General features: G+C 36.4%; 1 protein-coding gene across 5 annotated transcripts in view; it reads right to left on the bottom strand.

Annotated features, from left to right (window-relative positions):
• Positions 1–16,528, bottom strand: part of SPAG9 (sperm associated antigen 9) — a 105,242-nt gene that overhangs the window by 58,602 nt on the left and 30,112 nt on the right. For 3 of the 5 annotated variants that reach the window (XM_059670607.1, XM_059670608.1, XM_059670611.1), the window contains 2 exons: positions 11,317–11,387; positions 4,972–5,066 (listed from right to left, as the gene is read on the bottom strand). In XM_059670607.1, coding sequence (XP_059526590.1) covers positions 4,972–5,066; positions 11,317–11,387 — 166 coding nt within the window. Of the gene's footprint in view, positions 1–4,108; positions 4,395–4,971; positions 5,067–11,316; positions 11,388–16,528 lie in introns of those variants that run through there. The other 2 variants (XM_059670609.1, XM_059670610.1) reach the window with 2 other exon arrangements.

The following is a 16,528-nucleotide window of genomic DNA, read 5'->3' as shown; positions in this document are numbered from 1 at the left end:
AAGGTTATCCTAGGTCACTAGCTCAAAAGTGTGGAAACTGGCAAGAAATGAGACACTAAAAGTTTGGAGCTCTACCTCTACTACTAAGGCTGAATATAACTTAGAATAGAAACTCTGAGGCTATAAATAAAAGTGGCAAAATATTTGGTTTTGCTAAATAAGTATTTTATTCTGTAAATTCATTTCTATACAACTTAAGTCACTTTTGAAATGTGCCCTCAATTAACACAAAGGGTTTCGCTAACGACATCAGAAAAAGATTTATAAAACTGTCAGAAAACTTTAAGAAAGATTAGGTGAAGCCATGGGGTCCAGAGACTGCATTTAAAAAAAAAAAAAATATATATATATATATATATAATTGATTTTTTACAGAGAGGGAGGGAGAGAGATAGAGAGTTAGAAACATTGATCAGCTGCCTCCTGCACACCCCCTGCTGGGGATGTGCCCGAAACCAAGGTACATGGATGGCCCTGACGGGAATCGAACCTGGGACCCTTTAGTCCGCAGGCTGACGCTCTATCCATTGAGCCAAACCAGTTAGGGTAGAGACTGCATTTTATTAAGGTTGTATGCACAAGAAAATAAAATAGGACTTTATCAGTTAGAGTTAATTATTCATCACTTCTTCACACTCAGGCTACTTTTCCTGTTTAATTTAGGAGGAAAATTTGAATGCAGGTAGTACACAATAAAGTACTAGATAATAATTAATGCCAAACCCAAGTTTGTGACAATGAGCCACCAAAATAACCAAATGACAAAAATTAAAGTAACTTGTCTACTATTCTGTTTATACCAATTATTCCCAAATGCTGGTTCAGCAACAAAGTTTTCATAATTTCACTGCAAAAACAGGCATTATTTATTTCCTTAACGGATAACACAGCACATACCTTACACACATTCATTTCCATGTATCATAGAACCGGTTCTTTCTTGGGAATGACCCTTTTCTACATCTCTGCTTCTTTGATTTTAAAATGCTCTTTCTTTCATTAAATGATGACAGTAATTGGAAAGTGATTTTTTTTAATGTCCATATTTGGCAAAACAAAAAGTTGTTGACTTGATGTTTATCCCTCAACATCAAGTTGAGGGATAATTTAAAGTTCTAAGAGCTACTAGATGACTTCTTTTTTATCTTTTTTAAACATATCCTAATGACATAAACAAAAAGCTGACCGGGAATTTAATAGATGCAATTTAATAGAAAGCTCTCTAACCCAAAATGCAAAGACAACCAGGAAGATATTACAGACATCATGTGAACCCATCAAACTGCTAACAGATATCAAAATACAGGCCAGTCATCAGAATGATCTTCTATATGAATGACAGCATATTCATCTTCCCACATCAAATACTACTGAAAAGTGTAAAACTACGGGGGAAGGAGTGTGCTGTGCATCAAAATGTTACTTTCCTACTCCTGTTAATTACAAGAATTATTCACACCTCTTTATCTTGATTTTATTAATCATTCAGATACTCTTCTATAGGGAGGGAACTTCCTTCAGAGATCAGCAGCTATCTGTCACTATCTGTCAAGAGGGTCAATAGTGCTCTGGGTTACACTGTGCCAACTCTTGAAAAATAACCTTACTACATATATCTTCTCTCCTCCTTTTACTGATAAATTACATAAGAGTTAGCCCTAACCGGTTTGGCTCAGTGGATAGAGCGTCGGCCTGCGGACTGAAAGGTCCCGGGTTCGATTCCGGTCAAGGGCATGTACCTTGGTTGCGGGAACATCTCCAGTAGGGGGTGTGCAGGAGGCAGCTGATCGATATTTCTCTCTCATCGATGTTCCTAACTCTCTATCCCCCTCCCTTCCTCTCTGTAAAAAAGCAATAAAATATATTTAAAAAAAAAAAAAAAAGAGGGGGAGGGAGAAGGCATGTAATTAATTATGCAAGTCAATTAGAGTCCTACTTTTGAGAAGAAACCCACAAGGTGAACATTCGTTCGGTGCTATGTTGGTATGCATGTTTAGTATTCTACATATTGAATGCTGCAGTAAAATTCACAGAAGAAACTATAGAATGGAACACATGTGGGAAAGTATCAACGTGGCAGATTTAAACCCAAGATGTTTCAATGCCATTATTATCTAAAAACAAAGTTATCATCAACCCGTTACATTCTTTTTAAACTGACTCAGTTCAATATATCTATTTTTAGTTGTTTATTGAAATGTTACCTCACATGCATAAATCACTTCAAAAATATTCTTCAGTTATATTAACATTTAAAATAAATAATCATTAATAAAATCTACTATATATATAAAGGACAGTAAAAAGAGATTACATTTGTTCAGTACAATGTGATAAGCACTGAAACAAATAATTTATTTACATTTTCGATTAATCCTCACAAGGAAATAGAGATTATTTTCCCAGTTTTCAGATTAGGAAAAGTGATGCTCAAAGACTGTAGACACTAGTAATTGGCAGCGATAGGTTTCAAAGTCAGACCTGTTTGACTCCGAGGCCCATGTCCTTTCCTTGGAACTACCTGCTTCTTGACAATTTAATCTTCATATTGAAGACTTTTGTGTCAAGGAACTTTTCAATTTAATCATGTTATTTGATCAATAAGATAGCTGGGGCTAAAATAGTTCTGCTAATAAGGGGGAACATATACTAGTAAGTATAAATATTATTTACTTGTTTAATTATATATCTTGCAACTGATCAAGTATAAAATAATTATTTCACCTGATTTTTGAAACCACCCTAGTGGGGTAAAAACCTCCAAGGCTCTGGAACAAAGAAACTAAGCAATTTGCCAAAGGTCTACCAGCTAACAACACGTGACAGAACATGTGTATCTAACTCCAAAGCCTCTTAGCCTCCACACAGCACAGCACTGGCTTCTCAGACAGAATGGAAACCTAAGACAGCCTTTAAAATCAATCTCATTTTAATATTCTACATGTTCTTGAGTTAAGGTATATTTAAGTTCCTAAAAGCCTAGGCGCGCGCGCGCGCACACACACACACACACACACACACAAAATCTTTTATATACTAAAATATACACAAGTAATGAGATTGCTCCTGATTTTTATAAAATCAGGAAAGGAAATAAATGACCAACCATAAAATTTAATTTCTGGGTCTTAAGCTAATGTTGAACATGAATTGACCTGTGAATTAAAAAGAACACATAGAAGGAATTTACTACTTTAATTCTTCTTGATTTATCTAAATCCACAATTAGGAGTTAAGTATTTTAAACATTTAAATAATAAAAGCTATGCACTATGTACCTTCACTTAAAACCATAGGCAAAGTAGAAAGCTGAACAAGTCAGATAGTTTTAGTTTGATGAGTAAGAAACAAAAGAAACCAAAACCTTACATCTCTAAAACGTAGAAGATGGTTCTTATAGGGTGCAAGCAGAGTGAGCAGCAGAAAAGCTAGAGATTAATGACTACCCCCACAAACAGGCATGAATATTTGTCACCCAAGTCTACAAAGAAAGGGCAACATCTGACTAAACAATAGTGAATAGGCTTTGTAAAGCTTTCACAACTTTGATGTGTAGATAATGGAGGAAAATGCATCTCTTGCCCTGAAAGGTTTATATCCTTTCACTTAAATACAATTTAGAAGGAAGATTAATTTAAATTCTCAGTCCTCGTTAGCTGCTATCAAAATTTGTAAAAATAATAACTGAACCTCTATCAGTCAAAGGATAACTACGGCCTGTGTCTAATAGACTGCAAGTCCCAGCATGAAAGATATTTGCCCCTAAATGCTCAGATGCTAACCAGAGGTTGTACAAACTTGGGCTGGAACTCCACTTCTGCTCTCCCCTCGCTCTTTCAACTCTCTGCTTAAAGCAACACCACACTGACCTTGCACTTGTAGGTTAAGTACAATATGAAAACCCTTTTCCTAAGTCCAACGTTTCCAAACACAAAGCAGCATCCCTAAGTGATGGCCTACAAATGAATACAAGTAAAAATAGAAATCCTAGCTTCAGGCCATTTTCCATTGTTTCAATCTGCAACAGAAATGGTTGCAAAGCAGACCCATGAAGCTAAAAAAACAGAAAAACCAACTAAACAGGGGCTGTGAAGAGAGACTGGAGTACCTGAGTATCCTTGGTAGGTTCTGCGTCAGAGCTGGCACACCGGTAGAAATAGAAAAGTGCACAAGCAGCAAAACAGAGAGCGATACTAAGATAGCAGAATTAATGACCACCGCCCCGCCAACAAAGCCAAACACCAACAGCAGCATGCATCCGGGACTCATGGCGCTGTGCGGGCATGGTGAAACGCCCGAACCAGGAGGCCTACACGGGGGCCAACGGAGTATCTTTGTAGTGAGGATCTGTCATTCAGCTGCTGCCACGAAAACAATGCCATCAGCAGCAGCTTTCCACTCCATCCTGCAGCAGCTCCGAAGCGATGACGTCACCCCGTCCTCCCCACCTCAAAACCAGAGAGCTGCTGCTCCTAGCATTTATGCAGCTATCCTGAGCGACAGGCAGCCTATTAACTACGTTCCTCTCCACCAAGAGTCCTGGCTTAGCTCATTGGCTACAATGCTTGCAGATCTACATAATTTATTCACACTCCTACATCAAACAGAAGTCTCACTAGCTAACCCTTTCAAACGTGCCTCTCTCTAACAAAAGGACTTTAGACTAGGAGGACTGGAAAATTTTCAGCGTTCCCACAAATCAGAAAAATTTAAGCCTACTGTAATATACATTATTAGAAAGCAATCAAAATATCTCGATAATGCTGCTTATATGGAATGGCTCACAATTTACATCTGAAATAATGAAAGCTGTTTCTGTTTTTCTATGCTATTCTTTACTATAGCATTCCAACCACAGTAGAGAGCTTTTGAAACAGCCTAACTATTGTTCCAGGATTAAAGAACAGAGAGAAACAGACATAGGCAGGTTATTTCGCTTTGATCTCAAGGCAAACGTATAACACAGCTTACCTAATTCTACTATGAACTGCAGATTCTAGTTGTTCACTCCCTGAGAGCTGATGAAGTTTTGTCCTTTCTAAGTGTTCCATATAATTATGGATCATCTGTTTTGAAGAAAAAAAATACACAAAAATTTAAAAATAATACCTGGAATAAAACAAAAAGAACTTTTTTTACACATTTCTTATTTATCAGATTATCCATAATTCCATATAAAAGAATATTGGGATGAAATGGGGGGGGGCATGAAGGAGGAGGAAGAGGGCAAATGGGGAATAAGCGGGAAGGAAAGCGGCGACTTTGTGTGATGGGCACACAATGCAGTATGCAGATGTTTGAGTTGTGCACTTGAAACCTGTATGGTGTGGTTAACCAATGTCACCTCAATAAAATTTTTTTGAACGGCAAAGGAATATGCAAATGCTACATTTAAGGATGCTGGTAGCCATAAAAGTAGCCAACATATTGCTGAGCACTGCAAAAAGCTATTTTTCACATTGTGATGCTATTAAATGATATAATTTTGACATAAATAGCAGAAATTAGAATATAGACACTGGGGAGGAGGTGATATGAGATAAGTGGTAAAATAAATAATAGAGGGCATCTGAGAAGTCCATTCAGCAAAATGGAAAACAACAAAGACATTAACATAACACTTGAGAAGAAACTGACAAGGAGAAAATCTGGGATATCCTCAGAAGAGCTTTTAGCTGTGAAAGTTTTTTGTTTAACAAAACCATACCCTTATGTGGTGATTCTATTTTACAAAGGATTCAGAGTATGGATCACTCAATTTAATTAAGTAATTAAATTAAATGCCAATGTTTTTATTTCTTATTTCTACATATTTAGTTGAAAGAATGCTAATATACTTTCTCCTTTGATTGCTAATTTACTGGCATAATTACGTAATGTAATTATCTATAACAACAGCACATTAAAACAAATAAAAAAATCAGAGCACTAAAAAAAAAAATCAGAGCACTGTGATTTTGTGTCTTGGATACACAGGCTGAATAGGGAAGTGAAAGCTTCAAGAATATCAAGTACATAAACTGCCAAGAAATGCTACAGTCCTATTTAATTCTTAATAATCTATAGTTCCATTTTTAAGAAACCTAAATCTGGCATTAGAATATGTAAAATGCAATAAGTTTCAATCATAAAATCAAAAAGGCTATTCTAGATACTAACATGATATAAATAAGAAAAATGAATTTTAAAAAATAACAAAAAGGCCAAACCAATGGACATGGACAACAGGGGGATGAGAGCATGAGTGGGGGCGGGAGGAGATTGGGGGTAATGGGGGGGATGAGGATACACTTGTAATACCTTAACTAATAAAGAAATTAAAGATTAAAAAAAATAACAAAAGGTATGTCAGCAACTTAAAGGGATGTAAATATTAAGAGTAGGACATAAAAAAAAGGTTGATATATTTCTTGGGAATATTGCCTGAATTCTTAAAACTGTAGCATGAAATATATTTGGAAATTTCTAAACTTTAGTGGTATGAAGGTAGGTTTCAAACTTAATAATTTAAATAATATTGTAATCTAAAGAAAACTATTGACAGAAAAAAATTTAACAAAATTTTGTTTTTTAATTTTAAAACCTGCTTTTGTTGTAAAAGTTTTACTTGGTGTTCATGTACCATCATTATATATAAATCAATTTGAAAGTTATTAACATAAAATAAACAAAACAGTAAACTCTGGTGCATGAGTTAAGATGAGTAATTCTATTGAATCAAACATAAAATAAATAATCAAGTTTTTCCCCACTAAGACTAACCCAAACAAGAAATCGGTCAGGCAAAGAAAAATTAATATAAAATTGCATGAATATGGTATGTGAAAGTATTTTTTAACTTTTAAATTTATATACTTATTTTAAATTTACAGATTTTCTCTTTACCACCACTTAACAGTTTTGCAAAAATACAGGTTTTGTCTTTGTCTTTGTGTCAGCAAGCCAGAAATAATGAGCTGTTTTCTTCTTGTATCTGGAAGAACTTTAAGGAAAAAAATGTAAGTGAGACTAATATAACAAAGTGATGTTTGGGCCAAATAGATATCAATTTACATCTTCAAATGGTTTTTAAAAGCCTAAGTTGAATTCTTTTATACTGGATAGTAATCATGTAAAATTGATTAGTTCAAATGGAAGAATCTAAGTTTCATTAAGCAATTCAGATGAATTGCTAGCTATGGTCAACTATGTTCTAACTGCCATTAGCTGACTGGCTTTGGGGCCAGAATTCAGGTCCCTCTGACTCAGTAACTGAGCAGGTAAGCATTATAGGACTCATGCTATATCTTGCCTTTTAGTCTATTCTGTAGGCAGGCAATAAGCTCATCGTCCTTTCTTCCTCACACCCACAAAACCCCCAACCCTTAAGCATTTCCTGACGTCTGAAATAAAATATGCACTACTTCTATAAATGCACAAAAGAGTAGAAAAAATAAATTATACAATAAAAAAATAAATTTTTAACTATAGGCTTCACAATGTAGCTCTGGTCTTTAAAAATCATGAATGGGAGGGCAGGATCAGTGGTGCTAGAAAGAAGAGAGAGGTAAGAGGTAAATGGGATATGCTTAGGCAAGCGACTACTGGGTACACCAGCCCATCCCTCCTGATCTCAGGTATGCTCATTTATTCACACAGAGTCAGGTGTCAATTCCAAAACCCAAAGCTCGAGTCATGAAGGATTCCAAGCACACTGTCTGGAAAATCCCAATCCCCTCCCACCTGGAAAAATCTTCACAGCTTTGACTAAAATGGAAAAGCAAGGCAATAGTGAGGTTTTGGAAAACAGTAGCATGGATCTCTTTCATCATGTTGATCTTGAATCTTTCCATATGCAGCCAAGAATCATATATCTATATCTGCAGAGTTTCTCTTCTTTTTTTTTTTAAATATATTTTATTGATTTTTTACAGAGAGGAAGGGAGAGAGATAGTCAGAAACATCGATGAGAAAGAAACATCCATCAGCTGCCTCCTGCGCACCTCCCACTGGGGATGTGCCCGCAACCCAGGTACATGCCCCTGACCGGAATCGAACCCGGGACCCTTCAGTCCGCAGGCCAACGCTCTATCCACTGAGCCAAACCGGTTTTGGCCAGAGTTTCTCTTCTTAAAGTTGTTGAGATAGCATAAAGCAAAGAGGCACAGAAAAATTTCTAGTGCATTTAACATCCATGTATTCCACAACCTAAAAGCGTTATTGAAAACTCAGGCAATGGAATCAGACAACCTAGGTTCAAATCCAGTCACATCCCAGCATGGGGTTTGGGACAAATTATATTCTCTTTCTAAACTTCAATGTGTAAAATGGGTTTGGTCAGAGGATAAAATGAGAATGCATTTAAACACTCCCTGATGTAAGACCAGGGTTCAAGTTTTCAGTGAGTAATATTAAGAGTTTGTACATATGTGGCCAAGTGCCTCACAATTACTTGATGTTTATATTTCCTACACTGCCCTCTTCTTTTTTTTTTTTTTTTTAACATATTTTATTGATTTTTTACAGAAAGGAAGAGAGAGGGATAGAGAGTTAGAAACATCGATCAGCCGCCTCCTGCACACCTCCCACTGGGAATGTGCCCGCAACCAAGGTACATGCCCTTGACCGGAATCAAACCCGGGACCTTTCAATCCGCAGGCCGACGCTCTATCCACTGAGCCAAACCGGTTGGGGCAGCCCTCTTCTTTAAGCAGGTGTTCTTTTAAACAAATTCAGTAATGTGTACAAAATCCTGGATTTGACTAGAGAACAAGTTATTCACTCACCAAAGAAGCCATAGATTCCCCCTAAGCAGTAAAAAGTGATATTTAAACATTCTTCTGCCTATTGTAAAAGCTTACCTCAGTTGGTAGTAATCATGAAAAAATGAAGGTTAAATCCTTTCTCTGAAGGTTTCCAGAATTTACCTTTAAAGGACACCTGGTTCATTAATATTGGATAGCTATTTATAATTGCTAATTAAATGATATTTCTCCTACAGAAAAATGGGGACTAGAGTGGAACACCCCACATTTCAAAGCAGCTACCTCTGTGTTACATAAACCTTCCTAGAGGCAGAGCAAAATAAAGAGAGCCTGCTAGTATCAGGGCAGAGGACAGAAGCTGCTTGTGCCAGAGGGAGGGGCCGGATGAAAAGAGCTGCCCTGCTTCATGTGAAATTTACTGCCCAGGCCCAGCTCTCTGAATTGGTATTTAAGATTTCTCCTGAGATCTTTTTTACTTCCTGGACTGTCCTTCTCTGAAGGAACAGGACAGAAAAATTATTACAGCTTTTTACTTGAAGGTGTCAGGTTTTTCTGTAGCAACATCACTTTTATTAAATAAATATGTGAGAAAAAATATGAAATTTCACTTTACAGTGATTTTTTAAGAATGCATGTATTTTAAGCATGCTTCAATTTAACACATCCTAATTTAGTAATCATCCATTATTACGAAGGTTAGAACTTCAATGAAAAAAACCAAAAGGATTATTCATCACTATCAATTATTTCTGGTACATAAACATATTCCTGCTTATAATTATGGCACTGATAAGCACTACATACAGGGCACTGTTCAGTCACTGAAATAAATGATGTAAAAAGAACCAAGAGCCCTAGCCAGTTTGGCTCAGTGAATAGAGTGTCAGCCCACAGGCTGAAGGGTCCCAGGTTCAATTCAGGTCAAGGGCATATACCTCATTTGTAGGCTCCATCTAAGGTTCTAGTTGGGGCATGTGGGAGGCAACCAATCCATGTGTCTCGCTCTCTCTCACATCGATGTTTCTCTCTGTGTCTCTCCCCCCCTTCCACTCTCTCTAAAAATCAATGAAAAAAAATATCCTCAGGTGAGGTTTAACAAAATAAAATTTAAAAAGAACCAACAATAGGCCTTTACCAATCTATTGTTTTTTAACAGTCTTGATATCCATCAAGTGCCATCTCATTAAAATGTGGACATTTTTTTCATACCGAAAAGGCTGCTGGGAAGCTGTTCCTGTCTTCCCAGAGCTTTATGGTTCCAGCCTTCTGTGGCCAGTCTTTTCCCTCTGCCACTGAATTCCAATTCTGTGACACTTCATGCTTCCTGTGTGGCTATATAAGCTAAGATAGTAATAATCAAACCTTATGTGCCAGGAAGAAATTCAAACCTCTCTCCAAGAAAGCATTAAGCACATTATTCCAAAGTAAATGAAACTGAGTGCAGTGGGTTTTATCTTCCTAAAGCGGCAATCTATAGGTCTCTACCAGAGGTAGGATAAGAGATTACACAAACTGGTGAAAGAAAATGGAAGCAGAAGACTGGAACCATCCCGATCATGGGAGAGGTTGGACTAGAAAGGGAAAAAGAGAAATTCTCATTTTTTCCTTAAACAAATATGAAAATTCTGTATGTTTAGATATGTGACCCTCAGACTGATCATGATACACCAGAAATGATTTTCACATTAAGAAGATACAAACAAAAGCAACAAATAAAAGGCTGACAATCATAAAAAGAAGGTTAAGCCGAAACCGGTTTGGCTCAGTGGATAGAGCGTCGGCTTGCGGACTGAAAGGTCCCAGGTTCGATTCCGGTCAAGGGCATGTACCTGGGTTGCGGGCACATCCCCAGTGGGGAGTGTGCAGGAGACAGCTGATCGATGTTTCTCTCTCATCGATGTTTCTGACTCTCTATCTCTCTCTCTTCCTCTCTGTAAAAAATCAATAAAATATATTAAAAAAAAAAAAAGGTTAAAAAAAACACCTCAAGTACATTTCCTAATTTGCTTTGGAGAGATTATGTGCTGGGGTTGTTACTTTAAAATACTAAAAATTATTAAAACTGTAACTTTAAATACATAAGTGCTATATTTCATCCAGAAAACCTGTTTTAGAGTCATTTCCATTTAATACATTATAATTTGTGTTTATGTTATTTGTTATAAGCTTAATGCAAATAAGTCCTTTATACTGGATAATAACTATAGAGACTCCTACACATAATTTACCAATCCATCATTTCTCAACTGTTAACAGAATAAATTAAATCACTTCTCTCATACTAGCAGTGTGTATACTTTTTAATATGCACACAGAAGCTTTTACTTGGTTAGCCAAAAAAACAACTATTAGAGGCACACTAATTCATCAAATGAAAAGGTAATTTCAAATAAAAAATATATTAAAAGTCAACATTTGGTAATTAGGCAAATGTTATATGAAATTTAATGTGTTCTTAAAATAAATCCCCAAGAAATATACTGACTGATTTTCAAAGAAAAATTAAGACATAATTTCTAAAGTTATGTTTTTAATCTCAATATTAGCATATAAGAACAACCCAGAAACCCACCTCAGTGTGTCTTTGATGTAATGCATTATATTCCTTCTTCAGTTCTGCTTCTCTTTCTTCAAGTCTGCTAACTGAAATTAAGATACATACACTTAATCAAAACAAAATAGAAGAAATTTACTTGAAAATTCCATCTTAAAATCTTGGAATGGGTTATTTATAATCCTTAGCAACTTTAGGGCTCAGTGTTCCATATGAAATTCTTCACAAAGCTAGTAACCTCATTTTATCATCCCTAACAAATAGAACTTTCAGAGGGGGGATAAATTGGGTTTTAAAAAATTAAACACCAGATTGCTTTTCCTAATATCCATGTTTATCAAGTCATCGCCCTAAATAGGTTTTTTACATGATATAAAATTAAGTCTTTCAACAACACTTTACAAATCATCTCAAAGAAGTTTTAACCCAGGATCAGGGCCCAAATCATTGATTTCTAACATTATTCAAGCTCTTTTTCCCTACTGAGCCATATGTGAAAAAGTCATTGTAAGTACTTTTTCTCCTTCAGGTCTTAATTTCAGGGACTTATCTTCTTTTATTTAGCTCCCTCTGCTGATGGAGTTTGTGAGTGGCACTGATTTGGAGTAGTACTCACAGAGTATAACTTTATGATATACATACATACATACATACATACATATGTATGTATATATTTACATTTTTTACTAGAAAAACAGTCTTTGAAAAAAGTTTTAGAATGTTGGGACAGGATTTCACGGGAAAGGGTGGTAATAGAGAGGACTGATTCTGATAGGAGGTGGAGCTCAAGCAGGACCACAAAGAAACTACAGGCACTAAAGACAGATGGTGATGAGAGTACTGGGCACTGTTACCACAGAGACGGGAACACGAATCATGCTGGTGGTAAGACAGAGGGGAGACCGGCCAGCCTGGTGGAGCCCACACTGACTAAGAAGCAGTGAGAGATAGTCTGCTGGGAGAAACAAAACTGGTGCTAGCAGAGCTCGTAAAGGTAGATACTCAGCCCTAGCTGGTTTGGCTCAGTAGATACAACGTTGGCCTGGGGACTGGGTTTGATTCCAGTCAAGGGCACATGCCCAGGTTGTGGGCTAGATCCTCAGTAGGGGGCGTGCAGGAGGCAGCCGATCAATGATTCTCTCTCATCATTGATGTTTCTAACTCTCTCTCTCTCTCTTCCCCTTCCTCTCTGAAAGCAATAAAAATGTATTTTTTAAAAAGGTAGCTACTCATTTAAGTCTGTTTGAAGGCCTGATATTAATTGGACATGCTCTCTTCGTGTAAGGGTCGGCCACCTACAAACAGGCAAGGCTGCATCAGAAGGCTGTAGAATTAACTACTGTGGGGGGAAGGGGGGTAGAGGGTAACGTGGGGACAAGGACACATATGTCATATCTTAATCAATAAAAAATATATTAAAAAAAAAAGAATTAACTGCTGTGAACTATCACAGCACACATACTAATGTTTTCATATGCCTAATGTTAACACATCAGAGACCAAACAACACATAGCGTGTGCTGTCGCTAAACTCGTGTTGGTTTGTATAGATAGCTTTACTTGCCACGTTTGTTTGAATATTTTGAAAATATGTCATTAATTTGGAAAACTGTAGCTCTGACTTTTGTTTCTAATGAAGCCTCTATGTTGGCTCATTAAATTTACACCTGCGAATAAACACACACTTTAGTTCCCATGGTGCACACTTGATTGTGCCAGGCAAGTGTTGAGAACATGTGCTACTCATCCTGCGGCTGCAAGCAATAAAAAGCAAACTTGTAATGCAGATGTGCTGTGATAGCACAATATGTACTGAAACCATTATTTTTAGTACAACTTCTCCGCTCTTTTTATTTAAAAACAGGAAATCCAACAAATTGAGATATTCAGTAAGAATTTCAAAATAAATATTTTCTACTATTTGTCAATTAAATTTATCTGAAAGCTTAATCCTAAAACTACTGGGTAAACCTTATCTATTTTTAATTGAACATATTTAAGATTTTCTTGGTATTATGCAGCAACAACAAAAACAACAAACAAAAAAACCCTGGAGGCTGAGGCTAACATAAAACCACAACTATCACCTAAAACCCTCAATTTCAAATTTGTGTGCTACAGTAAACCTTCATTGTTCTTGTCAGTTAACTTCATATCAATTCATAAAATAAACTTATGTCATCACTAACAGCTAACATTATTAGTACTCATTATATTATGTGCCATGCAATGTTCTATGTATTTTATGTTAACTAACTTATTTGAGCCTGATATTAATCTTATAATGAAAGTATTATTACATTCATTTTAGAAATGAGGTAACTGAAGCAAAGAGGAGTTAAGTAACTTGCCTAAAGTCACACAGCTAATAAGTGGCAAAACTAGGATTCCTAATGGAGGAGTTTGGGTCCAGACTCTGTTTTTATTTACCAGGCGATAATACTGCCTCTCAAGAAATACTCTTTTTAATCTGTTTTATATACTGGAGTATAACTTAAATTTTTACATGTGAAACAAACAAACAGGTGTATAGACTACTTATGGAAAGAACCTAGTCACAGACAGTTACTTCAACTCAAAGGTATCAAAATGCCAAATAAAATATGTACCCAACTTTATTCATCGTGGAAATGCATTTTAAAACCAAATGCAACACCATTACATACCCGTCCGAATAGCTCAAATGAAAAACACAATACATCAGATAAGAATGTGGGGCAACTGGAACGCGAATATACTGCTGGTGGGAGCATAAACTGATACACCCAATTTGAAAACTGGCAAGATTTCATAAACTTAAATGTGTGCAAACCCTCTGACAACAAGGTCATTGCTAAGAAGTGCACACATGTGTCCACCAAAGGACATTTAAAACAATGCTCAAAAAAAAACAAACCCCACAATGCTCAAAGTAGTACTATTTGTAATAATCCAAACCTGGAAACAACCCATCAACAGCAAAATGGATAAATACTCATGTACTAGACTACTACACAACAGAGATGAACAAATTATTGCTATACACAACATCATGGACTAATCTCACAAACAGGCTATTAAGGGAAAGAACAAGCAAAAAAATGCAAATCTAAAACTAATGTGTTAGAAGTCAGGATACTGGTTAGCTTTGGGGAGGAGTCAGTGACCTGGATTTACTGTGTGCACAATCCCACTCCACCCCAGTCCAAACACAATGTGTTCCCATTCACATCGGCACTGCCCTTGGCTTGAGTACTCATTACTCTTTATGTCCTCCGGCAACTGCTATAAGTTCAATATATAGCACAGGATTTAATCAAACTACTTAGAACTATTACAAACAGGGTGTACTGATTCATCCTTAAAATGTACAGGGAGATGAGCAAAAATGTTACTAGATTAGAGATTTAAAATAAGAAAAAAAAGATAGGCATCCTGGGAGGACAAATTGATACTCTTATGAAGGTCATGTTGATGATATCTGTTAAAATAAGCAATGTATATATCCTTTGACGCAATACTACCATTCTTATCTATCCTACAGAAACACACCAATGCCCAAAGACATGAAAATGGATGTTCTTATATAATAACTCCCAAAATGGAACTAGCCCCAAATTTGTCAATAGTTGGTTGGTGAAGTGAATTATGATAGTCATACAATGGACCACAATGCGGTGACTTTGCTACATCCAAGCTATATTACCTCAGGTATAGTAACCTCTCTGGGCCTCAGTTTACTTATTTATAACTGACAAATAATGGCAGTATATCAGAGATGATATTAGGATTAAGTGAGTTATTACTTGTAAAGAGTATAAAATAGTACCTGAACACAAGTTTTTCAAATACAATCACAAAAGGTAATGTTAAAAGGAATGCATTATATCTATACGCTGACATGGGATGGTGCCTGGAACTGGATGGAAGGGTGCTAAATATTGCTATATCTGAAAATAGAAAATACAAAAGCACTTATAATGTGATGCCGCTAACACGTCAACAAAGCCAACACTGAATTGTCTCTCCCAAACCTGTTCTTTCCCACAATCTTCTTACTCAGGCAAAAATCTTCAGCTATCCTTTAGCTCTTCTCTTTCCCTCACATAACATATTCAGTCTATCAGCAACTGTCTGTTTTACCTTCAAAATAAACCTAAAATCTGACCACTTTTTACCGCCCCCATCACATCCATCTCTTGTCTGAATTATTACAATTGCCTCCTGACCAGTGTCTCTGCTCTGGCCTTTGTTCCTTTATATTCTCAGAATAGTAGCCTGAGTAAAGTCAGACAGTTGATTGCACAAAACCCTGTCACATTAAAAGAAATCCTTACAATGATATAGATATATAGATATAGATAGATAGATAGATAGATAGATAGATAGATAGATAGATAGATAGATAGAGATAGATCTATAGGCACCACTCCTGGGCCTGGCCCAGTAAAACCATCCACACGGAATCCTCCATTTCCTTTCCCCTTTCCTCCAACTTTCGCAGATGTAAGTTGAAAAGAACCTGTGTCTCCAAAGGAGCCACTCATCTATGGGAAACATCCATTCTAAACGTCACATGAACAAAAAATAACATATAACATTTGAGTCATTATATATGTTTTTTGTAGTTTAGTTTGTGTCTGTTATTCTAGATGATTTTCTGAATGTTTTTCTATTATTTTTCTCTGCAACCTAACCCCTCCAGCAAGTACCTTGTCAAAAAACTGTCTATGATGTAACATATTTCATGTTTTCTTTATCTAAACACTAGTATTTAGTCCTTTAAACTATGAGTTAACCACCAAGATCACTGTGGTCTTGTAAGTATTTCTGACAATACTTACATAACTCAGCACAACAACATAGTCAAAGGACTTCATTTTCTCAAGGCCTAGCTCACATGAGATGTTATAGTGTTTAACGCTATGAGAAATACCTTTAAATGCTGGGAAGAGCCGTATCTTCAAACTCCTGAATGCCACTAAGTAAACGGAAGAGCGAAGGAAAGAAGAAAGGAGGAAAAAGAGGGAAAGACAGCCCATCTGAGCAAGAATGGTGCACATTCCTAAAAACCTCAAGTACTATAAAATTCACCTCTGCCTACACTGTTGCATTACATCTGAAGTGCAGTAGGAGACAGTTTCTTATTTAATAGTTCCCATGTGAACCCAAACCTCAAAATCATCTCAGGACAAATCCAAAAAAACCTTTATCGTTTTACTCATCAAAATAGCCACAACATGAGATTAAC

The sequence above is a fragment of the Myotis daubentonii genome, chromosome 16 (assembly GCF_963259705.1).
Source record: "Myotis daubentonii chromosome 16, mMyoDau2.1, whole genome shotgun sequence".
Lineage (NCBI taxonomy): Eukaryota > Metazoa > Chordata > Mammalia > Chiroptera > Vespertilionidae > Myotis > Myotis daubentonii.
Note: the sequence above shows the minus strand (reverse complement) of the source record. Positions and strands in the feature narration are given on the sequence as shown.